General features: G+C 44.0%; 1 protein-coding gene across 1 annotated transcript in view; it reads right to left on the bottom strand.

The window, feature by feature from the left end:
- Window positions 1–25,969, bottom strand: part of TRABD2B (TraB domain containing 2B) — a 302,432-nt gene that overhangs the window by 5,517 nt on the left and 270,946 nt on the right. Inside the window, exon 6 of the mRNA XM_063344883.1 lies at window positions 19,890–20,159. Within this exon, the coding sequence (XP_063200953.1) occupies window positions 19,890–20,159 (270 nt within the window). The remainder of the gene's footprint in view (window positions 1–19,889; window positions 20,160–25,969) is intronic.

Genomic DNA, 25,969 nt, shown 5'->3' with positions numbered 1-25,969 from the left:
GTATCTTTGTGCTGACCCAGGATGACCTCATTCTTACGTTCTTAAGTACCTTCTTGCCACCAAAGGTCTCAAACTTTGTCGTGTCTCAGAGACATGTCTTACTCACCATGGACTGGATACTAAACCCAGGAGGGGCCACAAAACATGTTCTTCCCTTGTTTCACAAGTCATAAGGAATTTCTCTGGATCCCCTTAACACAACTGATAACTCTGAGCACAGGAGACCAGGCAGCTTTGTTTCTTTTCCTGGCTTTAGATCTTTTGATCAAATCACAATGCCAAAACCAGACTCAGTGTGAAGTTTCCCTGTCCCTGTATTTGCCTCAATAGCGGTGTGATTGCTTATTGATTGTAGCGTTAGTCGGTACTTTGATTTGAATTTGTAGCTTGGAATTCAGCATGATTCCCATGACAATGAAGGTCAAAAAGGTCCATTTACAATTGATTTGGAATTTTTAACTTGTAATCCCCGTTTCATAAAATGCTTCCATTGCATCCATTATTGCATGATCCACAATCCACCATTTGTCACAGAGCAGCACAATCGAGCATGCAAACTATGGAAGGTGGATTCTGGACTTACTTAAAACCAAGGCGTATCGCTGTGGAGCAAGGAGGAAAAAGACAAGTTGCCCTGAAAACAAGACGTGACATTAATACCTGCAGATTCCCTGTGTTACTTTTAAAATCTTCCATAAAAGGGATTTGGAGGCACTGAAAATGACGGTCAAATGTTTTTTTAATGGGGCAAGAAGCTATGCAGTCCTATAAATATTTAGATACAGTATCTGAGATCCTGACCTTGGAAGAAAAAGGCTGCGTCTTGCATAAGAGCAGATAAAAGGAACAATACCTTGCTCCGGATTCTTGCACAGAAATAGAACTTAGTAGCACTGAAGGCTTTTGTCTCCTTCTGTCTAAGCAATAACAAGATAGCTTTTATCTCAGATGCTTTAAATGTCTTGAGTCAACCACAAACTGTGAGATGATCAGAGTCCACCCAGAAGAGGCCACTGGTAAACACACACACACGGGTCAACATCAAATCCAATAGACAATCACTGCACATGACTCTTCACCCCGGGTTTTGGGATAATCAATTTCATTTCTTCCCACACCCTTTATACTGTCACCACATCTTCTGTGTGGGATAGTTGTTCTGTAGCTAGAAGTGATCTTAACTAATGTGCAATGAACCAGAATAAAAAGAAAAGGCCGTCTAGAATTAAAGACATGGGAATTGCTTCGTGGGAGCAGACAATCCATCTAACCAGTATTAGGTCTTTGACAGTGAGAAGCGGTGCTCATTCCAGAGGAACACACTGCTGTGAATAGAAAATTCTGAAATCAAGCCTTGCCAGAGAAAGCTCTTATCTAAGTTCCCATGGTGAGCGGTTGGTTTATGTCTTGAACTGATGATACCAGACACACAGCTTTAGAGCTTCTGCTATATTGCATCAAAACTGCTGCAGACACTTAATACAAAGGGTTGATCTGGGAGAAGCTAGTGCCGCTTTTTCAAATTTATCCAGCTTTTTTGAGTGGTTAATTTAGTGCTGGCAATGGCCGATGGCTGATGCCAGATTAGGCACTGTCTGTCCAAGCTCCTGTAATATATGTAACATCAAGGACGAATGGTCTTCCCACATCATTAAAGCCTACATACTTCTGACAAAACTACGTACTACACGCTCTGAGTAATTCAGCAGAAATGCAGTCATCCTCCAACTTCTGATCCAGACCTCATTTATCCTGGTGAGTGACGCTGCGGTGCACAGATCTGGCAACGCTGACAGTGGGATGACAATTTTGGGGTTTCTCCCCTGTGCCAGTTTTCCCTAAGGTAAGTATGGGTAGGCCCTTGTACTCATCTTTTGGTTACAGACTGTCACTTTACAGAACGACAAAATTTGGCCCTAAGTTAAATTTTAAACTCCAAGGAGGTTTCAATTTAAAAACCATTGCCAAAATGCCATTTAGACTTGCAGTTTGGGTGTATCCTGCTCCTGACTCACTCTATGGCCTTGATCCTCCAGTGAGGCTAAAATGCGCCTTGCGCAAATTGTCTCTCTGCACCTCAGGGATGTGTTGTGTGAGATGTCGGATGGGGGACACAGGCTGGCCAGGGAACCCGTAAAACAATCATGAGCCCATTCATCAGCCAACTACCTCTAAGGGATTTCTAAAGCAGCCTTAAATCAAGATTTTACATTTCCTTATGACGTTTCCATTTTCTGGTCAACTGCCAGAAATGTTTTGTTGGGTTTTTTTGTTGATTTTTTTTCCCTCCCTTGAAAACAGGTATTTTTTTTCTCGGGGAAAAAAAACCCTATGGTTTACTTAAAATCCCAGGGTTTCCTGTCGAAAGACCTGGGAATTTTTTACTGCTCGTCTCCTCAGTCAGTGAGGTCATTTTCTGGTTTCAAGACATTAGATTTCTATAAAGGCTTCCTTGTGAAGATAAATACTCTTAGGTGGGGTTGTTCGTTTCTTAAAAAACCCTTAAGTGCTTTACAAGAGAGGAATGGTGCTCTTCCATCAATGTGTACAAAGCGGGCTAATGGCAAATGAATCACCGTTTATCCATATAAGACATTTTCTTAAATGCAACTTTACTTCTAGCATCCTTGCCGACTGCCAAGGTGGTTTATAGATATTCAAAGAGAACGATCCCTTTTACCAAATGCTACAAATCTCCTTGTAAAACCTCCAAGTTTGTAACCAGGTTGTTTCTATAGCAGATGGGGAAAGAAACTTCTCCAGAAGGTGATTCACCTAATTCTAGTGCAGGTCTCTGGGGGATATTTACTCTTGCTCAGGGTCTTTCTCTTCCTAGGGGTTACAGAGGGGCCCTAGACAGCCAGGTTAGATTACAACCTAATCTTAGAGGTGGCCCTGGTGTCAGGAGATGACTTCTCCAAACTCCCTCTGAGCACGTTCGCACATGCACGTAGGACCTCACTGACCCTTGGACCTTCCCTAAGGATGAGAGCAGCAGCAGAGTCCCCTGAACTCAACTGGAAAGTTTCCACCGTCCTCAGGGAGGTTTTGATCATTCCTGAAATCAACATAGAGAACAATAAAAATGAATCGCAAATCTGAGGGATAATGATCTAAATTATTATCACGCCTTCTCTTGCCAGCCCAGGATATTCTGTATTTCAGTCTTTCGTGTCTGATAAAAATATCTTTAATAAATCATTCCACATGATCTGTGGCGAACAGGCAACTACTGTCTCCACTGTTCATACCTCTATTTTTTGCTTCTGTGTATGGGATTGTTTTAAAAATTTGGAAGACTCCAGGTATCTTTTAGCCAAATGACCTGCGGTATCATATTCATGAGCTTGTACTTTTGATCAGATAATAGGGCAGTTTTTCAAATCAGTGCATTAGTCATACATTGTCTTACCATCATTAGAACATGTAAAACTTTCCCAAAAAATGGGGCCCCAGGCAGAGGCTTTGTGAAGAGACCCTTCTGAATCCAATTACATGATTCAAGTCCTCTGCGCTAGGGGCATGCTGGAGCACCTTGATGATTTGGGAGCATTTTAAAACTGAAAAATAAAACAAACATACATACAAGCCTTTGGGGGAATTTCTGTCCCGGTTTATCTTGCAAGGACTTTGCGAGGAGCTCACAAACTAATTGTTAGCGTGAATTGGTTTATCCATATAAGCAGGTCTCATCTGACCACATCTGACACCACAGCAGAATTACAGATGATAGGACCAGGAGGGACTTTCTGGCCCATGTGTCCCAAAGACAGGAACAAGATCTAAACCCTTCCTGACATTTATGTCTAATCCAATCTCAAAAAAAACCCCTACAATGATAGCAATTCCAGAGTCTCTGCAGACATCTATTCTAGCATTTCACCATTCCTGAAGTCCAGAATTACTGCCTAATGTTTCACCAAATCTCCTTTGCTACATCACAAGTTCATGACTTCTCATGTCCCCACGGACAGGTTTATTCCCTTCCTCATCTCAGCAGCCCTTCACGTGTTTTGAAGACTTAACCATGTTTCACGTCCGCCTCCCCTTATTTAAACAAAAAATCCCGCCCGCCTTTCTCTGCAAGTCCTCAGGTGTTCCTCCTCCATCCTTTCTTCTCCCTCCGCCCCCCACCCCCCGTCTCTCCCTAGGTGATCTGCGTCTTCTCTGGAGTGAGATGCCCAAAACTGGAAAGAGTAGGTCTAGCTGAGATGTCGCCAGACGTCTGCAATCTCTAGGAAGCTGGTCTTTTCACTACTTTTTGCCCCCAAAGTCCAAAGTGCCGTTATGGTCCCAGTAACTGTTCTGAAGCTCATGGAAAACTGACGGTGCTCTGAGGGGGTGAGGACCGACCGAATTTCAGTGATATTTCTCTGTATTTTTAATCTGTTGCCGTGCCTCAGTCCCAACACGGTTTCTGTTGAGGGCGGAGAGAGTGACCCTTTTAAGCATAAGTTACAAAATGTTTGGGGATTTTTCTGGATCAAAGGAGCTATATAAACACATGACAACTATTTTTAATAAATGTAAACAAATGTGGACTCAGACAGCCTTTCTTACAATAGCATCTGATGAAAGAAGCTTATCAAGACAATGTGCCAGCCCTGAAAAAATGCATGTTTCAATTGAAAACCTAAAGAGCTAGTAAACCCGAAGAAAATTTTTGAGTAAATACAATAATGGCTGTTTTGCATTTGTGATTTGATGTTAACCTTATGATGGCTAGGGTTTTTTTTTTAAATGATATTAAGCATATGCTTCCTGTTTCTTTTCAAACAAATTTTGCCCTAGTTTTTTTTTTTTTCCTTTTCATTTAATGAACAGATGTGAAAGGAGTTGATCACGTTATTTTTCTGGTGATCAGAAATAATGTTCTGCTAGTGAAGACAATTATTCTTGGAACTAACCAGACCTATTTATGTCACCAAAATTTATTAATCAAGATTTGAAAAATACATCTGCTTAAAGCACTGGGACCAACGCGTTGCAGTATGCAAACAAGGTGGCTGGCCAGAAGTCTGACCACACATTTGGAAGAAAAGAATCAGTGCTCGACCAAGGGGAAAAAAGAGTACGTTGGGGGAAAAAAATCACGCTAGAAAACAATCACACTAGAAATATCTCACAAGGAGTCAACTGTGAAGACCACTCGAGTAACCTCTTAAAGGGAATGTGAAGTCCCCATCTCCTGAAATGTTCATATCAGTAGCTGATGTGTTTCTGGAAGGGATTCTTTAGATCAGCATAGGCTCCATTCCCCCTTTTCCTATCTCTCCATCGCTCCCTTCCTTACGGACACTGTTCATGCAGCCAGAGGGATAAATCCTGCAGGATGCTGTCTCCTGGTCCCAGACTAGAAGGATGCTAAGCACCGCAAGCACACAAGCAAGGCTAGTATTCGCATACCTACAACTCAGCACGTCCTAGAGCCCTTTGTGGGATCAAGGCCAAGAGGCTCATGGTTTTGCAAGGTTCAGTTCATTAAAAAAAAAAAATAATCCAACCTGGATCTGATTAAGGAATCCAGTTTTGGTCCAGAGGAGGCCACTACGTATTTGCAGTAGTGTAGTAAACTGCTTTTGCACGTCTGAATGAGTAAGCAATATCATACACTGGTTTGTGGCCAACAGAGAAGACAGGGGACGAGCCAAAGAAGAGCCTTATCTCTACTATTTTCCCTTTTCCCCGGGGTTATTGGGAGCCCAGATCTTTGGCCATTTTCCACACTGCAAACATCCACCCTCTCCGGGAGCAGCACAGCCGCAGAGTCGCGGGGAGGCTGCTGCAGCCACGCTATCGATAGAGGGGTCAGCAACATCGGGAGCATTTCAACGACCCGTCGCTGTCGATCTGAGCTTTCTTTCTGACGAGACTCGAATGGGAACCATCTTTCCATCTGAGAGGAATGTCAAGCTCTGATCCAGCCTTATTTCAATGCTCTGGTTCCTCTAGAGACTGACAGCAAGCAATTCCCCTCCTTGAAGTGGGCACCTGTGCGCCTCCGACCCCTGTGCAGAGGCAGAGGGCAGTGCGTGTCCACTGATAGAGGTCCATTCCCCCAGCCCTGCGCTTTGTTAGGACTATGTCTGCCGTGGCTTATCTCTAGGAGAAAGAAGAGGATATTGAGGGAAAATCATAGAATAGAATCATAGAATGGGTTGGGTTGGAAGGGACCTTTAAAGGTCATCTAGCCCAACCCCCCTGCAGTAAGCAGGGATGTCTTTAACTAGATCAGAAAATAGGAAAAGGGAAGCACAAGTTTCACCAGGCATTGGCTTGTAAAGGACAGAAAGCTGTGAACGAGCATGCCAGGACCCCGAGCCACACTGTCACTGTGTGCTCAAGCACAGGAAGGGTGGTGGTGGTGAGCAGGACACTGCATGCAAGGATGGGATGGTTGGGGAAGCAATGTGAGGCACCAGCCTTTTCTGAACATGCAGGACCCGCATCTGTCAGCAGCACCTGCATAAGATGCCATCAAGGAGAATCACAGGGAGTCCTTCAGATGGCCTGGCCTTTAACAGGATTTAGAGGATGGGATTAACTGTAGCTATCTCAGATGCAGCCCTATAGTTGAAGCTATTCAGCTGTGTTCCTGCTACAGTTCACAGAGAACAAAACATCTCAAGAGGACAATGCTTTGCCCTCAAAGGCGTGTCTCAAAGGTAGCAAGATGAGCTGCTTCTGAAGATCTCTCTCTCTCAAATTCAGGTCTCCTGAACCCTAGCTAAGCTCTAGCCGCAGTGATGGTTTTGACTGGTAAGGACAGATTCTTAAACTGGGAGGAGGCCACAGGGTGGGAAAGAGAAGAACTGCCCATTCTGCAGTGCAAAAAGCAGCGGCTGGGGGGGACACAGCTCCCTTCCTCGGTCCCATAGTAGCTCCCCAACAATGGGCATGGCAGGGCTTGGTGTCCCCTCTTTGAGGTCTTGGTTCTGGGCTTTGACTTGATGGAGGAGACGGTGGCTTGCTTGGCCCAGTGTCTCCAGGGAGGCCACACTGGTGTAAACAGGAGGAGGCTCAATGTTGAAATCTAGCTCAAATACCTCTGGTGCAGTTTTGACCCCCTTTCTGGATGGGCCATGGGCTGGAAGCGAGGAGATTTGGTTTTTATCCCCATGTCACCCACCAAGGAACCATCAAAACCTCGTTAAATCACTTTACTTCTATTACTCCCCTGACTCTCGTCTGAGTCAAGACCTTGAAGCGTTAGTGTGACACCACCGGCATTAACCAAACATGAAGCGTTTTGCAGACTCTCATTGTGATTTGCAGGTCCCGATTGCTCAGGCCACCTGCAAAATGCCTCCGTGATGACAAATTCAGCCCTGGAGTGACACTGACAGGGGCATCCTAAATTGCACAGAACATCTTTCAAGCCACAGGTGGTGCAAAGGTGGACGTGTGGATGTAGCAGGCAAGGAGGGAAGGAGCAGGTGAGAAACAACTCCAGCACGGCCTGAGGACCCTCTTCTGAAGTGACCTTTCAGCATGTGGGAAAGTCTCCTGCACTTAGCTTTTCCCCATCCCCACAGGAGACTGCGTATGGCCCCTTTCAACCTCCCACCCTGAAATCCTTCAGGAAAACCCTGCAAATACAAATCCGGCACCCACACATGTGGCAGTGGCAGAATCAGGCCCAGCGCTCCTTTCCAGACAACTTCAGAATGGTGTAAAAACACAGAACGTTGTAAAAACCAATAACCTTTGAAGCACACCCTCTGAGTAATTACCCCATTCCCATCTAATGACTTAAAGATGTTATAGTCCTCTCTGATTTGGCAACAACAAAGATTTCAACCTTATTAAAACCAGCCCGTCAGGAAACTACATGTCATCCTTTAAAAAAAGGAAAAAAAAGGGAAAAAAAGAGGGGAAAAAAAAAGAAATTAAATTCTTTAAAATCCCTGTGAACAATAATTCAAGATACTGTAGCTGAAGACGCATGATTTGTTGTAGAGTGTCTGGGTGGTCCCGAGGCAGGAGATGACAACATTAGCTCTTTCCTTTGCCCTTCTAAGAAATCCTTTGATGATTCTCTAATATCCTAGGAATATCCCCCCGTGATTCTGCACTGGGACGAGGCAATCACAGAGCCGGGATAATGCATCCCAGTTCTACCCAGGGCCTGGCCCTTGCTAAGAAGAGATAGCTCAGAGCCCTTTGTTTCACCAGTTCCACAGAGACATCTGAGCCAAGATGTGTTTATGATAGTCTAAATAGTGATGTGGGCTCAAAACCATCCACAAACTCACCCCCACCCACTGCACACATCTGGTTGTGTACCTGATTAGTATGCGCAATTAAAGCACTCCTCATCACGGCTCAAAATAACCAAGTACTTGTTTCACTGGTCCTTGGACAGACAATGATTGCAGGTTTTACAGCCAAAGTAAGCAAGAACATCAAGGGTGCACACACAGATGGGCTTAGTATTGTAAAAATCTTGCCGGTGATGCAATCTGTGAAGGTTTTTGGGCAACCTGATGATACACAACACAGAGAATTCATCTGCTGGTGCTGCAATCAGGTGGTTTTGAACCAAAACCCAAGCATGAGTAGAATATCTATCTTTTGTCCGTATTTTGCAAACTGCCTGCTCTCACCAATACAGCCCCCACACGTGAAACAATTGGCATTTTTGGGGTGGTCAAAACCATAATCCATATTTTACGTCTTTGGGTTCAACCTTTCAATTAATTAGAAGCAGAGTGACTTGGTCTGCCCTCTCCTATGCACGCTCAAGTGTTTGTTTGGCATTGTGTGGGCCCTACGGCTCAAATATTTTTTGCAGATGCACAGAATTAGCCATGCATGTTTAGATGTGCTTGGGGAACACATACGCTCATAGAGATGTATATATTTGACCTTGTCACTTTCTTGTTAAACACTGTAAAAGATATCGACTTTCCCCTCCAGATTTTAAAATGATTTAGAGTAGGCAGTAGTGGGGTAATACCTAAAACATCCTGTCAAATTAAGTATTTTCTCCAAGACTGTTCTCTAAGACACACAATTATTTCAGCTAAGAAGATGCCTGTGCAATATATTAAGGAAGAGAACGAACAACCAAAATATAAACTGGATTAAATGGATGTCCAATATACTGCATTTTTCCATTTGATTTTAATTTTATTTTTCCTTCTCCCTGTTCTTTTTCCATCTCCACGTAACAGTTTTTCTCTCCGCTTAGCCTGTATCGCATTTTTCTCTCTAATTCACTGGGCTCACTTTCCTGCTCGCTGCTTGTATTTTTCCAGAGTCTCTTTTAGTAAGAATAATTAAGGTTGGGTCAGATCTTTGAACCTGTTATTTGGAGCAGTATTGAATTCAAGCTTGTTCCACTTAACAAAAGCACTGGCTTCTTTTTCTTTCCAACAGACCCACTCTCAAAATAAAAAATAGAAGGTTCGCAGGGCATATCTACCAGGCAGAAATGCCAAGGACATTAAATTGCTGCACTGCCCACAAGGCTTGGGTTCCTCCTGCTGCTTGCAAAGCAACGGCAGTGATAACAGCCACAGCATAAACTTCTCCCCAAGCCCTTCCAAACCCTCTGAAAGCCCAGAGGTGCCACCGGTGGCTCATAAAAAGCTGCTCGTTGGCTTGCCCGGTGGGAAAGGCTGCAAAAGCTTTCCCTGCCGGGTGTCATAACCCAGACCCTGAAGCGTCTCTGCAGAACTGAGCGTTTCTGAGCGTGGTCTGCACCACGTCCCCCGATGGCAGCGCTCCATGACGCGTCCCCGGCACCCAGCAGCTCACGGGCTGGGCTCCTTCGCCTTCCAGCGTGGCGGGCTCCGGCCCCAGGTATAATGCTTACTTTGTTCAGTTAAGTTATTCAGGAATTGTAAAGAGGAGATCTGAGTGAAATCGGAATTTGGCCTGGCATTTTCATAATTGCAGGAACCCGGCTTTTACAGCATTAAACCCATATGAATTTAAATAAATCCTACTTCTCCTTCATCCCAGTGAGTAACTGGACCTAGACCACAGCTAGACCTTTGGGGTCCTGCTGGGTTTTCAGCACGAAGCGCAGCCCACGCTGCTGGGAGTGTCAGGGAATCAAATTTCCTCCCGTTTCACTCTACCATGAATCCGTCTTCTCAGATAAACCCACTACCACTGTACAACTGTGGTTAAACCCCTCATAGAAACCAACTGCCCACCACAACAGTAATGTCGTCTTCCTCCCTGCCATACTTTTCAGCACTTAATTTCACAGGGCATGAAACTCACAAGTCAGAAGGGGAATAGCAGAACCAGAAATAAATCCCATATCCCTTCCCCTCTTCCTCTGGGCTGCCATTGACAGTGCTGTGTTTGCATTTCCACTGAATTTTAAAGACTTTTTTTTTTTCTTTACAGTAACTCAAGTGCCTTCACTGGAAGACGAAGCATTTTATATTTTATGAATTTTATGTAGCTCTGCTAAGTCTGGAGCTTTACCTTGGGGGACATCAGATTTGCAATCTCTTTAGGGCTTAGATACTGCTACCAGATACGAAGATCACTCAAATACATAAGTCTAACTTAGGGTTGCAGTGTTTGAGAAGAAGGTCTCTTCTGGCTCTTACATGGTACGAGATCTCTTCAACACATCTGCGTATCCCTGGGGCAGAGAGGCAGAGAGCCATTACCACAGCAAGCAGCGTCCTTTCAGAGGTCCCACCTTCAACCTAAATGGAGCTTTTGAGAGGAGTCTATTAAACTTTTCTCCCTGATGGGCGCAGTGCAAGGAGCAGCCGTGGCACGGATGGGTCTCTGCTGCTTCCATAGCCTGAGGAGTGGGGAAACGTCTCGCTCCTGACCCCAGCACCTCCAAACCTCATGTGCACAGGGGTCCAACCTCCCCGCAGGGTCGGTGCTGGCCGTACCAGCCTCGGGAGCCATTCAGTTCGCTCTGAAGAGGATGGCAACAGCCACATTTTGCCAGCTGGGCAGCGCTATAAGTTAGGAGTCTGAATGTGGGGCTGGCCACCACCCGGCTCGGTAGGGAAAACACACCACTTGCTACGGGAAAAACACCTCTATAAAGAATTGCAATGTAGGGAGTGCAGGTGCTTTACCACCCACTTCTGTGTTTATGGAATCACACTCACCCTGGGCATGAGCCCACTCAGCGCTTCTTCCAGTGTCTGCAACTGCAGTCAGCCTTGCAAGTTTAACACAAACCACACTCTTCACCCACCCCAAACAGCAGGGTAAAGGCGCTACTGTGTACTGAATTTTCTCTGCCTGTTAAACCAGACAACTTGTTTTTCAGCTGAGTGAACGTAAAGAGTTTCTTAGATCATTTCTTAGTTCATTTCAGATTTAAAGGAATTCCCTTTACCTGAGGGTACTCAGTACGTTTTCCTTTCTTATCTGTTTGATAGGAGCCAGAAATACGGTTTTATTTTTTTGTGTGTGTGATGATAGACAATATGCCATGAGGAGTCGTAGTTAAAGGCTCCAAGGAGCCAATCCTCAGAACATCTGGCTAGTGAAAGCCCTGGATATGGAAAATATAAATGTCAAGGCTCATATTTATAAATTGGAAGGGCCATGACGACATCTGCTAACAAGCTTTCTTCCAGAGCCCATTTGCTGTACATGGTTATTCACAGGCAACAATAAACATGTGCATGGATCACATGCGCGGTCTGCCCTTCCTTTCAGTCGCCGAAGGAACACACGCTCCAATAACACACAAACGCTCTGTTCTCACAACACAGAAATACAAGTGTTTGCAAACCTCACAGCAAAGCTCTCGCATACCAGACCACAGTGGGATACACTGCTGGAACAGACTAAAAATAGCTGGAGAAAAAGCCTCCTATTAACAGTGAAGACAGTCAAACTCACTTAGCGTTAACTCTTTCGGTGGAATAGGCGCCCTCCTTTTTTGCCTCGCTCCACAGGAGACACCTTGTAGCATAGGTCCAGTCCCAGAACCTTATTTTTATCACTGAGTAGTTGTGGATGGGAATCTCAAGACTTAATTAGAGCCTAACCTATTCAACTGTGGTAGCTCAATATCAACGTTAAAACAAGCTATAGGTAAAATAAACTTGCAACTACATTTATACCTACAGACCCCTTTTCCCCAGCTTAATGCCAACTGTAAGTGCATTTCTGATGCCTGAGAAACAAAAAATTGATCCAATGCATAAGAATAACGGTTTTGCTAACGACTTATTACTGTAGGTGTCTAGACCACTGTTCACCCCCAACAAGCCCCCAACACTCCTGGCATCGGCCAGCATCACAGAGACTGCCCACGAGGCTGCCAAGTTGTCAAGAGAAGGAAAAGCATCAGCAGAAAGTGCCTGGACTGCTTTATGATGACCATTAGCAAAGATTAAACGAAGCCAATGCTGACTGTCTTGTCCAGCCTGTAGAGTTCTTGGCCCCACATACATCTGTGTGAAAATGGTAGGAAAAGCAAAGAAGATGAAATGACACGAAAAAGATCTACCTCCCAGTTAAAAATGAAGAAGAAGGATGCCTAGCTATGCCTCCTACCTACTGCAGGCTGCAGTAATGCCAGGTGGCAAAGACATGTTAGCTACAAGTGAGACGTGGCCCCATCTCAAAGAGGTTCTGCTGAAGGCTGTAGGCTCCAAAAGCCCTCACTTTCATTGGCATGGACTAACTGCAAAGCGAAGCGCAGCGTTTGGAGCATCACAGCTTCCTGCAAGGTGAGCTCAGAGAGGTGGAGGTGAGCGCAGAGGTCTGGGGGCGGAGATGCTGGAGGGGTCCCTTCCTACTCCTTGCTCCAGGGCCCATGCCAAGCGCATGAAGTCAGAGTTAAAAAAAGGCATGTAGAGTATTGCAGAAAGAGAATATTTAAGCAGAAAATGGCGAATCACAGAACTGAAAAGTTAACAGGTTGTCCAGAATCAAGAGGAGGCCTGGCACTGGGTGAGGAAATGAGACTGCGCTGGCTGAGAAGCAGCGGAACAAGTGGGGATGTGCATCACGCAGGAAAAGATTATCATAACTCAGCAGCTGCTCCTTCTGGAAACTGAATCCTAAGCAAACGTTTTGTTTGTGCCACATCAGACAGATCTCAGGTGGCTTAACAAAGCTAGGAGTGGCAGGGCTATGTTCAGCCCAAGTCAGAAATACACCAAACGGGGGCAGATATAAATATATCATATGGACTATCTGTACTCCATGCATATCATGTGAGAAGTAGAAAACAAGAAAGCAAGAGAAATCTCTTAATAGGTTCCATAAAACATCCTGCATTGTATTTTCAATCTCAATCAGCATTGTGGAGGAAGAGGCGGAAAGCGTTCTTGGATATCCAGCACTGAAAAATACCTCACTGTTCAAAAATCCTAGCTTTCATGTGTTCCAGTTTTGTTCCTTGCTTGCCTTCAAAAATATGGATTTAATATTCATGATGGATTTAAATTTCACAAAAATAAAATACCTAATGCATTACCAGTAAAGAATTTCGTTTCATGAAATAAAATTGAAATCTATACACAAATTATGTCCCTGTTTCCAAGAGACTTCCGCGTTCTTTATCTCTAATGATTTTATTTTCAGGTATTTATAGCTTTCATTAAAATAGGACACGCACACTGCTTCGCATTAATTGTTCATAATGGCAGTGAGACACTTAAGAAATAGTGAAAATAAACATGCAAGGCTTTTTTTTTTTTTTTAAATTTATCTGTGTTTGTTTCATCACACAGTGGCAGCACGTTATAGAGAATGACAATGGAACAAACTAAAACATACAGATCTTTTCACGTGTCTAGCAGGTGAAAGTGTGGCTGCACATCTTTTCAGCCCCATCTGGAGGATAACAAATTAACTCTTTGACTTTACAAGGGGAAAGAAGTTATCACTCATGGCCAGCTGACAGGGAAGGTCTATTAGCAGGGGGATGTTAGAGTTCTGGACACGAACGGCAGGACTCCCCATCCGTTACTGCGATGCACGAGAGAGTTCTGTGCTGAGCCCAGGCTTCACAGCTCTAATTAATATGTTCTGTGCACTCTGACCAACCTGATAATCCAAGAAGCCTCAATAAAAACCATCTAGGGAGGGAGGATATGTCATCACTGTAGTGTATGTTACAGTCAGGAGATTTACCTCTTATTTATACTGCACTGAGTTATACCGCGCTGTTATTTCACTTCTACTGGAGGGCTTGCGTACCTGGAGCTGTGCGAAGGGCACGATGAAAGAACTGCCAGCCTCAGTGCTTCTTTAAAGGAGGCATCGAGTCATCTGCTCATCTTGAAGGGGGATCAAATGGAAACAATGAGAAACTAAGAAGGGGAAAATGCTTTCCTCTCTGCTCAGGAGGAGCTGAGGACGCCTTCAGAGAAGCAAAATTGCACGCTCGAAAGAGGCATGCAACGTGGGGAAATGGAAGGACCAACTGATGCACTATTTCACTGCCCAAAATGTCTTCTTCTGGCCACTGTATATCCACCAGAGTTCATAAAAAAATGGGCAAACTTAGAGCAGACTTCAGGCCAGTTGAAGATATAAAGGTTCAGCTTCCACCGAGGAACTGGGAGGGAGCATTTGTCCAGGAGGTGTTTTGAGACCACTCAGAGCGACAGAAGGGTCTTGTACCCAAGCTGTCAAACCATGAGATTTTTCTGATGAATGTACGTTCCTGATGAATGAAATATTTCTCCATGTATGCCACGGGGACTGCAGGCTGGGGGCCGCCCTTGATAGGAACTGTGATCATGAAAGTTTCCCCGAGAAGGAAATCCTGCCAGGAGAACAGCGCAGGAAATGGTAGACAGAAGCGCTGGAGGAAAGCCAAGGGGCCACACAAGACAGCTAAGCCCCAAACAGCAATGAGGTGTGACAAGGGAGGGAAGGTGAGACTCCAACACACCTACGCTCCCGCTGTTCCTGGCTGCTGGAGTGGTCCCGTTGGGAGACAGGTTCACTATAACGAGTTAGAAAGGTCCTGAAGCTGCATCCTCATCCTTGGTTGAATAAATGCAATGGGGGCAACCGCTTACCCTGCTGCACGGAGACAGGCCGGAGGAGGGAGTGATCCCCCCTCCCCGTGAGCATCAGTAGGCATGCATTCTCCGAGCAGTATCCTTACCAGGGAGGCGGATAGAGTAATTTAAACAAACAAGGCCCCAGTGATGGAAATTTCAAGCTCAAAGCTGCCATATGGAGGGAAATCATCTGACCACAATTTACCTGTTAGACTTCAAAAGTGTCTAGGTCTCCTCTAAAGAAAAGCAGCCTTTTCTCTAATGAAGTTAAGTACTGTATTTCAGCACCGTGTGTTGTGAAAAGGAAGCAATTTGGATTCATTTACTGAAATTTACCTTTCAGATGCAGTTAAGTGAAATTAAAAGTTTGTCTGAGTTGACAGAGTTCTGTTTTCCATCATGGCATTGTCTTGAAAGAAAGGATAACAGGCTAAGTGCTTAAATTCCATCCAAACTGATAAGGTTCACTCTATGCAGGCACGCTTAGTGCAGTTTATTACACATTGTCTCCCTTCATCCATCACTGGTATAACTTTTTCTTTTTTTTTTTTTTTTTGCCTAAAATAACTGTTGCTTCCAAAAGAAATTGATATTTGTGATGTTATTGCATTCATCTGCGGTTGAATAGTCAGCACTGGGCTATCAGAGAAATGCCATTTCCAATTACAGGGGGAATTCATTTCATTTCGCACTAATGGCAGGTTTTGCAGGGGCGAGCTTACATCTGGGACAAGAATTTCTTTTTTCCTCTTCTGATAAAAATTCTTTTCCTTTAATTTCTTTCCTCTGCAAATGAAGCATCAGAGTGTCCTCAGTGTTTTCCCAAACACCATCTTCACTCAGATTTCCTCCTCGGCAGTGGGAATGAACCTCTGAATTATCCCGTTACATCCACTCTGATTCCTTCATCCACCACTGTATTTCTCCTTTTCACATCTCCCGGCTGCCATCGCTCCTTCCAAACCTCACACCTCCCAAAACACCCTGCCAGCTACTAACTCCCCTCCATCCCTCCCTTTTTCCCAGGAGCTTTCCTCCCGCCCTGCCTCAGCTGGGAGAGGTTCTCTGTTCTCTTGGGCTGGTTTTGTTCGTAGCCTTAAAACATTTGCCCACTAGAACAAAGGTGCGATCCTGGTCTGGGCTTCATTGACTACTCTGAAACATCACGGACATTTCTCTACTCTTCCAATTAACCGGGCAGCTCATCATGAAAAGCCAGCGAATGATCTGTAATTAATTATATATATTACAAGGGGAAGCTTAGCTAACAGAGTGTCAACAGGAACAATAACACACTCTGTACGCCAAACTGCAGCCTTCCAGCCCAAGGGTTTTGCCTCCCCTCCCTGCTGCCCCAGCTGGCTTCTGGCGACGGGAGCTAGCTAGGGTTTAAGTTTTGTCTAAGTTCAAATTCCTCCCAAAGACAGACCTCAGATCTGCACGTTTCTGCAAAATCAAGTAGTTAAAGAAAAAAATCCCGCTACTTGAAATCTCCATTTAATTTTGATTCTTGACAAACGTTTTCAAACACAAGCTGCAGCCAGGCAGGACGTTTTCATTTTGTTTAGATTTGGGGGGAAGGAGGCAGAAGGGAGAGGAAACCACACATTTCATCAGCATTTTTTATTTTTTAATAGCCTTCAGCGTAGCCGATTACCCAGGAGGTCAGCAAATCTTAGCTCTGTCAAAGACAGGGAGAAGACAGAGCAGAAGCTTTCTCATCCTCCACAGGGGCACTAACACTCCAACACACAAATCTAAACACCGTCCGCTCAGGGGTGCCAACTCAAAAGCCTCAGCTGTTAGGCCAGAACAAAAAGGAAAGGACAATCTCCAAGGTATAACTGAAAGTAAATACTAATAATGATGTGTGACATTAAATGATGACTCATTTTTCACAAGGCCAGTTCAGATTGTAGCTATAACCTCAAATCAGACCCCAATGACTGTGTGAGCCGAAGTCTTAGTGGAACCATTAATTATGGATTTCCTGGCTTTTATAGGTTGGAGTCAGACCTTTGATGTTCCTTTAAGATTGTTCTTCTCTGTTCATTTCCTTTGTTTCTGTGTTGGTAGCTTAAAAAAACACCCCAAGATTTCCATGGAAGTCTATGAGATAGCCTAGAAATGCACAGTGCATAAAAGCCCTGCAATTCATGGCTCATAAAGTCCTCTAATCCACGGTCAATAAAGCTTTGGAAAAGAGCTGTAGTCACAGCTCTGACACACAGTCATTTCACAGTTCAATGAGGTTCATCCAAGAATCAATAATCTGGTTTAAATTTGCCTGGATTTGTCCTGCACCTGTATTATTTCTCTTTGACTTTTCAGGTTGAAAGGCAGCTCAAACAGCTGAATTCTGGAGACCTCGCATGGAAACAATGAGTTTTATGCAGCTTTCACCCAAAAGCCATAACAATGACCTAAATCCCTCTACTTTGTCTCAAAGGTGAACAAGTTTCAGGTGACAACAGGTGAGTTAAGAAACTCAAACTGGAAGAAGAACCACTGGGAAATATGGGGCCATAGCTCAAGGTAATACTATATGCAGAGACCTCAGTCCATACAGAAAAGAATATGGGGCTCCAATTTAAGCATATGTAAATGGATCTGTGGGACAGACCAGAGTGTGAACTTCTAGTATACTAATTATCCTCCAGAAATGAATGCTAACAGTCTCACTGTTGAGTGCCGGTGAACATTATTGAGGCAATACAATAGAAGTTCACACGCCTCTCTCCTGCACAGGTAAGACTCCACTGCCCATATTATTAGCCATCCTCGCTGTTTTTCTCCCCAGGAATGATCACGCTACAGAGTCTGGTGACAGGCACGCATTTCTGCTCTTTTCTTGCCAATCAGAAAGGAACCAGTTAGAGAGAACTCGCTGTTTATTGCCTTGTGCAAGGTCCAGCTTGCAATTAATGCTGATGAAACCCAACTGCCAAAAGCACAATATGCAGCAGCTGGTTTATGAAAGTTGAGACCCCATCCAATTTATGGGGAAACCAGAGCTGGTTGTGACTCTCTGATTTAGCTGAGCAGTTTGTATTTTTTGTTTTGTTTTGTTCCCAGGAAAACACCAGAAGTCACTCCAAAACTGTAGAAGCACTAAAACCATCTGAAAGCACTAAGGCAGACTTCCCTTCTTGCAGCCTTTCTTCATTTCTAGGGCTGTGATCTCCCACTAATATCTCCCTGGGATCTTTCAGCAAGGCTGGCGACACACACAGCGTCTGGTTCATCACCAGCGTGGTGGGAGCAGAAACTTATGTTTCCTTATCCCAGTCTCCATCCTTATGAAATAGAAGTAGAGGGGTAAAAGGTTTTGATTCAGAGGAAATCTCGCGGGAGCACAGAGTGAATAATTTAACTCTGACCTAGGGAACTACCCTTTTAAACTTTTCCTAGGAAACTTTCTTACTGAAATAAAAACAGCAAAAGGCACAAAAGCCTGCCAAAGCTATGCAAGCATCACTGCTTTAAGCCCCCAGCTGCACATTTCCACAGCCGTATCAGGCCCAATATTCAATATCCTTTCCGGACAGATAGGATGCGGGCAGGAGGATTGTGCCAACCTGCCAGGATCCCACCAGATCTGACTATTTAAGCACCTCACTTGTATGACACATATGATCATCCAGACCAGACACCCCTGTGAAACACTGGGACATCATGAGACACCACAACTTGGCACCCCCCAAGCAGAAGAAAGACAGAAAAGTCCTTTGTCCTCAGGGTAATCAACTATGTAAGACCTAACACCTTTTAGCTCACGCTTAAACATCCTCTGTGGAGATGATCCAACCACTTTAAGAACAAAACAAATGAATCCAGATCTGATCCTTCTTGCCAAGGCTGGCATTAACCTCAGAAACAGCTTTACTACATTAAGATTAGCACCACGTTAATAACAACCTTTACACCACTCACCCCAAGAAAAGAATACAATAAACTACGAGTCAATTGCTCCATTAAAAAGAATGAATAAAAATAAATATATATATATATCCCAGAACACAAATACGTGGAGTTTTTTTCCTTAGCAAAGGGAGAAGCCTCTGAGAGACTGTGACTCATTTTACTTGAAAGGCACTCAGGTGTTATGAAAATAGGGATAAGAACGCTCAAAGACAGACAATCATTACATGTATAGGCGAACCGCCAGTTCCCAACAGATTATTTCATTCCTTTTACTTGTTAGCAGATCTATAAACATCGTGTCTGTTTATATGCCCATGACTTGGCTTGGATAAATGCGCTAAGAGCTTTCCCAGTTTCAGAGGCGGGAGAATAATTGCCCAGGAATGCTAAAAGCACACATCAGGAAGCCCTGGTCAAACATGAAGGCTCTTCTTAAAACAGCAAATGGGAGTTTTTAACCTCGGACCAAGACTGGCATTGCCACGGACATGTGCCTGCCTTCGTTGTCTTCACGTAGAGACCTTAAAGTACTTAATTTTTGTCTCAGAACACAGTTAAGAAGATTGGAAGTCAGATATGTCAGAATCTTAAAAACTCCCAGGAATATTCCGCATGGTTGGAAAATGGGCGAGTCTTTGGGCTGAGAACTGACAGTAAAGATTGGAAAATAATTATTGGAAGAAAGCGGGCAAACTCAGAATATTTTCCGTTGTCATTTTTTTCCTGTTTTCACGCTGCCAAGTCTTTGTTTCTGTATATTTTAAGTATTCTAAGCATGAGCTTTATTTCTCTTTACATTTAGATCAAACATGCCTAGAGCCTTCCTCGTAGTTCTTCGTTAAGACCTAAAAAAACCACCTCACTCCCTGTCTCTCCCATGTAGCTTTTCTCCAACCCTCCTTATCGTCTTATCAACAAGAGCTGGGATCTGTAAAGAGCAGCTAGTTAGGAGACAGCTGGAAGAGGACAGGGACCATAAAAGATGTGACTCACCTGTCTTCTATCCGAACCCAGAGGTCATTGAACTGCCTCTGGCGATGGTGTTTGTGCTGCTTCTTGTGCCATTTCTTCTGCCGGCCAAACTCTTCCAGCTGGCTGATGCTGTCTGGCAACAGGAGGTGAGGAGACAGGCTGTCTTCTTCGTCCATCTGCAGGGGCTTCAGGGAAGGAGAAGTCAGTGGGACCTGCTCAGAAAGCTGGACAGCAGGCAGGGCTGTCGCCGAGGTCCCTTCTAAGGCTGGGCTTGTCTTTGTTGTCCTTGAACTGCAAAACACAACATTTAAATATCTGATGAATAAGCAAGGGATCGTGCCAAGAAAAAGTGAAAGCAGAGGATTGCACTACTTGGTGGGTGCTCCTGGTTGCTATGAAGTTGTACAAGGAGAAAGGCTTTTGCGCCGGGGCAGCAACTGAAGTCGGCAATGGCATTTCCTAGCAAGCTTTCAAATAAACACTAAACTGAAAGAGAAGGAAAAGGCAGTTGATACGCTATTGCTCTTTTCTGGCATCTTAATTACTCCTTACAGGCCTTAGAGCCTGCGGTAGAGGTCAACGTCACCTCCCCCGCTGGGCTGAAGGTTAAATGGCAAAACTGTGACTCTCTCTGAGGTAAACAGATACCTTAACAGAAGCTGATCTTAAATTAGTAAGATAATGCTAATTCCCTTCTTTTTTTTTTTTATTTTCAATTTCAGATATCATCTGTGGAAAAGAAGTCGTTGTTTTGACTACAATAACAATTATGCCTGTTCATCCGAGTTAGGAGTGGTGACAGGGAAGCCCAGACTGATGAGAGAAGCATGGCCTAATTGCGAGGCTGCTGGGATGGGATGTACGGGACCCGAACTCCGGCAGGTTTTGTATAACGGAGACATGAAGCAAAAAAGGGGGTAAATGAACTGTCCAAAGCCACCTTGAAACAATACCGCCAGAGCTCTTCACTCCTGTTTGAAGTACTACCACCTCTTGCATCTGACTGGAACTATGCAGAAAAAAGGCCTTTTATTGTTTTAATCTTCTAGCGTTTCGCTAATTTTAGACAAAAGTCAATACAAACTCTCTCCTTTGATATGTGGCCACGTCAACTTACATTCGTGAGCTAAGATATCTGAAACAAAAATCTAGTAAACCAGGACTGACACAAAGTGATGTTTTTTTCCCTAACTTCAGTAGAAGTTCCTGCTTGGTCTTAATTGCAAGAGAGGAAATTCTTCTGTCTCTGGGATGGCCCAATGAGTTGTAGGTAAAGAAAATGGAAGAGAATTAATAGGCAATATAAAGCTGTGGTCCGCAAAACTATTTCTATTACATGGATGCTATGACTTTTATGACAGAAACAATTAAAGCCACGTGAAAAGTTTTGCCTCCTGAGTGAAACCAGTAAGACATTTTAATGAAAAAGTAATAAAAAATCCTAAACTTCACTGGTGACAATGTACAAAATGTGCTGCAAGTGAAACCACATGTTTCATTTATGGAACATTTTGTTCTATTCTGAAAAAGTCACATCTACTACTAATGGCAGCTTTTTTTCTTTTTTCTTTTTTTGAAGTCCATTACAATAGCAGTCAAGATGGTCATCTCTATTTCCACTGCATCATGTTTCACCCAAAGGTCCTTCCAATAGCTACTGAGAATTAATAGTTGCTACTATGAGACTCACTGGCAAAAACTACAGTAACTTTGTCACTTGTAGCCAACATTCATGAAGCCCTTCGGAGATCATATAACAGATACAGAAAAGAAAGACACTTGTTTAATCTAATTCTAAAATTCTCCCAGACTGCTTTCACTAATAAAAGACACAAGAAAATCCCATATTTTTTCTCTTTTTCCAAGCATCCAAACTCTTATTGAGTCCTTTTCAAACTCATTCATACTCCCTCCGTGCTCTATTTTACATCACAGAGAGATCTACTGGTTCTGGATTTTTTTTCCCCATTAGGACTTTCTTCCATGATTCATGTTGAGGATGAGTTTTCATCAGTGCAGCAACATTCTTTGAGAGATCTTGGTGCTCTCCAAAGCTTTCAAGACTTCTTACGCTGTGACATAGGCGCATGGCTGAAGCAAAGCCATCTCCAGACTCATGTAAAAGGAAAGGTTCTCATAGGTTTGCGTTGGGTGGGTCCTTCGGGCCACAGCAGACAGTTCTTAATTTTTATCCACCCGTGATGGTGGATCAGCGAAGTATCAACATGCAAATGCAGCCATTTAGCAGCTTGAAAGATAGCGCGGTGCGAACTTGGATAGGACACGTTAGGCAGGTAGGAAGGACCTGGACCAAGCACCTGCAACCACCATGTGGGTAACTGCAATGGCAGCAGGCAGCAATGGGTGGCAAGAAAGCCCCAGCTTCATCGCCTCCTGCACTTATGCCAAAGCAATGGGGACACAAGCTGGTTGATACTGCCCCAGTTGATATTGCTCATCCTGGTACTACTCTAGATACCTCTGCTCTTCACTGTGGTCAGGTGAGGTCTTCCTGCAACCGAGCTGTCCATCTGCACACCGGGGACAAGAGCACTACCCTGGCCACAAAGCTGTGGTGGGCAGAAACTTGTGAAGAACGCAAGAACATGCGGCAGATGTGAGAGAGCCCGAAGTCGACAAGCAATGTGATCATCACAGCTGTAACTGAGCTGTTGCCAAGATTTCTGTTTCCATTGAGTTTCTTCTCCTTGCCACTGAAATTGTGCTTCACGTTCTGATCAGTCAGTAATTCCACGAGATGCTGAAGGTAGGAGCAGCCCCCACATCAGCCCCACCTGCCAGCTCAAGGCTGAGGCTGCCATTTATTCCTTGAATGGTCTTAGAGGCATCTGAATACATACTTTCCACATTTTAACACCGACTATTTTGTTACGTATGTTTACCTTGCTCTGATCTCCTAGTAAACTGGAACCAGTAGAGAAGTGTTTTTATGGGTTGAGATTTTAGAAACCACTTAAGACGACTGGCAGCTCACTTCTTATTAAAATTAATGAGTTTGGGCATCAAAATCCCAGTGGTGGCTTTGAAAGCTTCTAGCTTAATTGTTTCCACTACCATCACATGAGCCACAGGTTGTAAACTCAATATTTCAGAACATTCTTTGGGAAGAGAATAAATAAACACTGAAGAAACGTTAAAATGTTGTAACCTAAAGAGGGTTATAAACTAACCACTTGTACTTTAGAACCGACGCATGGGGAATAGCTCCACAGTGGCAACTGCACGTTACATTTGGTCAATACTTGTTCCATTATTCCTCTACTACTAATAAGTACCCCAAGACCTAGGAAGGGACTATTGAAGGCTCTGTGTTGATGCATGCTTGCTTCTTTAAAATAAATGAAATTTTTAAAAAACTGATTTAATAAATCTAGAAACCTGGTTGTTTTCAAATCTGATCATCATCGTACAGGCATTCAGCCAGAAGTAAAATCAAAATTTTTAATCCCACAGAATATGGATATTTAATCCAAATATATTGTAAGAATACTTAACCATTTTAATTCAAAGTTAGGTAGATTTCCTATCAGCAGATAACTTTCCCATTGGTTTCGGTATCAAATTTATTAATACAAAGGGTCCAAATTTATTAATATTCCAGATTTTTTTCTCCCCCCCTCAAAAAAAAAAAAAAAAGACAAAAATCTCCCATCTGTAGTTCGATACCTGGACAATAGATCTCCCCATTGCATGAAGCTTTACTGTTAGATTCAACTGATCATTTTATGGACTATTTTGTGCCTTTCCTTTGGTCTCAGTCTCAATGCACTCTGTTAGCACAGCTGCACTGTATGAAACCATGGGGGTATAATACACTTTTTTTTCCCACTCCTTCACTACTGCTGAGACAGCTTTTCAAGATACATAGTTATTTTTAAATCCAGAGAAAAAGCAGGGCTAGTTTGCACTTTGTGAGGCCACCGTGCTTTTTCTGAAGAAAGAGTGAGAAAGTACCACCCAAATATCTCGGTCCACACAAAAGATCTCAGAGATTTTTCATGAATAACTTGATACAACTCCAGGCTTAGAGGTTCCACCCATTTTAAAATCTATCATTCCCACATGGGGTGGTCTTTGAGAAACTAAAAGTATTTCAGGCCCTTAGGTGGGTTTTTGTCATCTCTGACCTTAATTTCCTTCCCTGGGATGCACAGTTCTGCAAAACAAGTTCTCTAAAATAACGGAGTCCAAACAAGAAAACTTGGGAATCTCAGCAAATATCCTACGTGGGTTAAGGTACAGAAGACAGAGTGAAAACAGGAAAACATTTATTCTCGCTAGTTCTTGAAAACACTTAATCCACAGACAAAGAGCATTGTGGTTTTGTTTCACTTCTGGTGAAATTTGCCATCCTTTTCTAATTCTTTTCAAGAATTAAAAGAACAAAACAAAACACGCCAGTTGTCTAGGCTGAGCCGCACGCTCCATTAGGCTGCCTCAGCATTTCCCTCTCTGCCTTGTGGTCTCTCGTGTCGCTCTGTGCTGGCACTGACAATAGAAAATTGACTCATCATCAGGATCTGCTAGGGTTATCGAGTGGATCTGGTCAGTGAAATGACATTAACATCATGAAGTCCTGTAAGAGCTTCTTTTCATAATTCACAGACTTAAAATTGCCCGGGTTCCACTTTCATTCAAGCCCAAGCCACCTGGCAGTCTGGCCATGCCTTTCTTTCTCCCTAGGCAAGCGTCTTCCTACCCCTCCCATCAGGTATCCAGCCTCTGCAGTTCAGAGGACCGTGACCATCTCTGGGCTTGATATCCTCCTCTGGAGGGTGAATCACAGAATGGTTCGGGTTGGAAGGGACCTTAAAGACCATCTAGTTCCAAACCCCCCTGCCACGGGCAGGGACACCTTCCCCTAGACCAGGCTGCTCAAAGCCCCATCCAGCCTGGCCTTGAACACTTCCAGGGATGGGGCATCCACAGCTTCTCTGGGCAACCTGTTCCAGTACCTTGCCACCCCCACAGTAAAGAATTTATTTCTAATATCCAATCTAAATCTACCCTCCTTCTGTTTGAAACCGTTACCCCTCGTCTTACCAGAGAGTCAGAGCACACACATTTTGTTCCTGCTCTGAACAGCCCTTGCCAACAGCCACCTTTCCCCAGAGGTGGAGGCTGCGTGGTGTTAACGCTACACCTTGCACCACACCTCATCCCAACCACAAGGGATTTTCCCAACCACCGATTCATTGACAATTATCTGAGGGGAGCATCAAGGAGGGCAGACCCCACTAACACCTCTGCCCATGACCCTGCTGGAGTAATGCTAAGAACATTTGGGGTGAGTCCCATCGAGCCTCCCCTGGGCTTCAGCAGGGCGAGGAGTTTGCCCTTGCTCTAACTCATGAGAGAGGACGTGCCTTTGCTGACCATAGACATCTTCCACACAACTAAACCATCCATCTATTTTGTCAGCAATCTTGCGGTAATGTTTCTGTTCCCTCAGATATGTGCAGAATCTTCTAAAATGCAAGTTTGCCAATTTGTTATTTGCATCTTGTCTTTGTAGTGCGAGCAATGGAAAAGTTTTGCTCAGAAGACTGCCATGCTTTGCACGCGCTTCCAAGTACAGCTGAGGTTTTCTTGCTTCAATTTTCAGAACTGTCAGACAAGGAAAGATTTTGTTTCGTCAAGAGAGAAGCTGTGGTGATAGCAAGGAATGTGTGATGTGGCAGCTTTATCCTTATGCCACCGTTCGTGGGATGCACACCCGGATGACAGCCAGACACTTAAGTTAAGAGCATTTTATTATAGATGGATTCTCATAAATTCCAGTTTGGGAGTCTTTGTCAAGGCAGGAATTCGTCAGTCCCTCGCACGCATCTTTGCTCCCCTTGCCACAGGCCACAGAGACATCTGCTTCTTGCTTCTTTTTCCTTACGCATCTCTCAGAGAGAGCAGTCACGCACACCCACAAGACGGGCACCACAATGTCCTGTCCCACAAGAAGTTTTACACTTTTTTTTTTCTCTTCCACTCCAGGATGAAGCTGAGATTTTCAAAGCTCTTGGGAGAGCAGCAAACAAAAGTAGAACAGAAAAACGGGCAGAAATCCTAACCCACCCCAGCATAGC

Source organism: Chroicocephalus ridibundus, chromosome 8, assembly GCF_963924245.1.
Source record: "Chroicocephalus ridibundus chromosome 8, bChrRid1.1, whole genome shotgun sequence".
NCBI lineage: Eukaryota > Metazoa > Chordata > Aves > Charadriiformes > Laridae > Chroicocephalus > Chroicocephalus ridibundus.
This window is presented reverse-complemented; position numbering and strand designations above follow the sequence as displayed.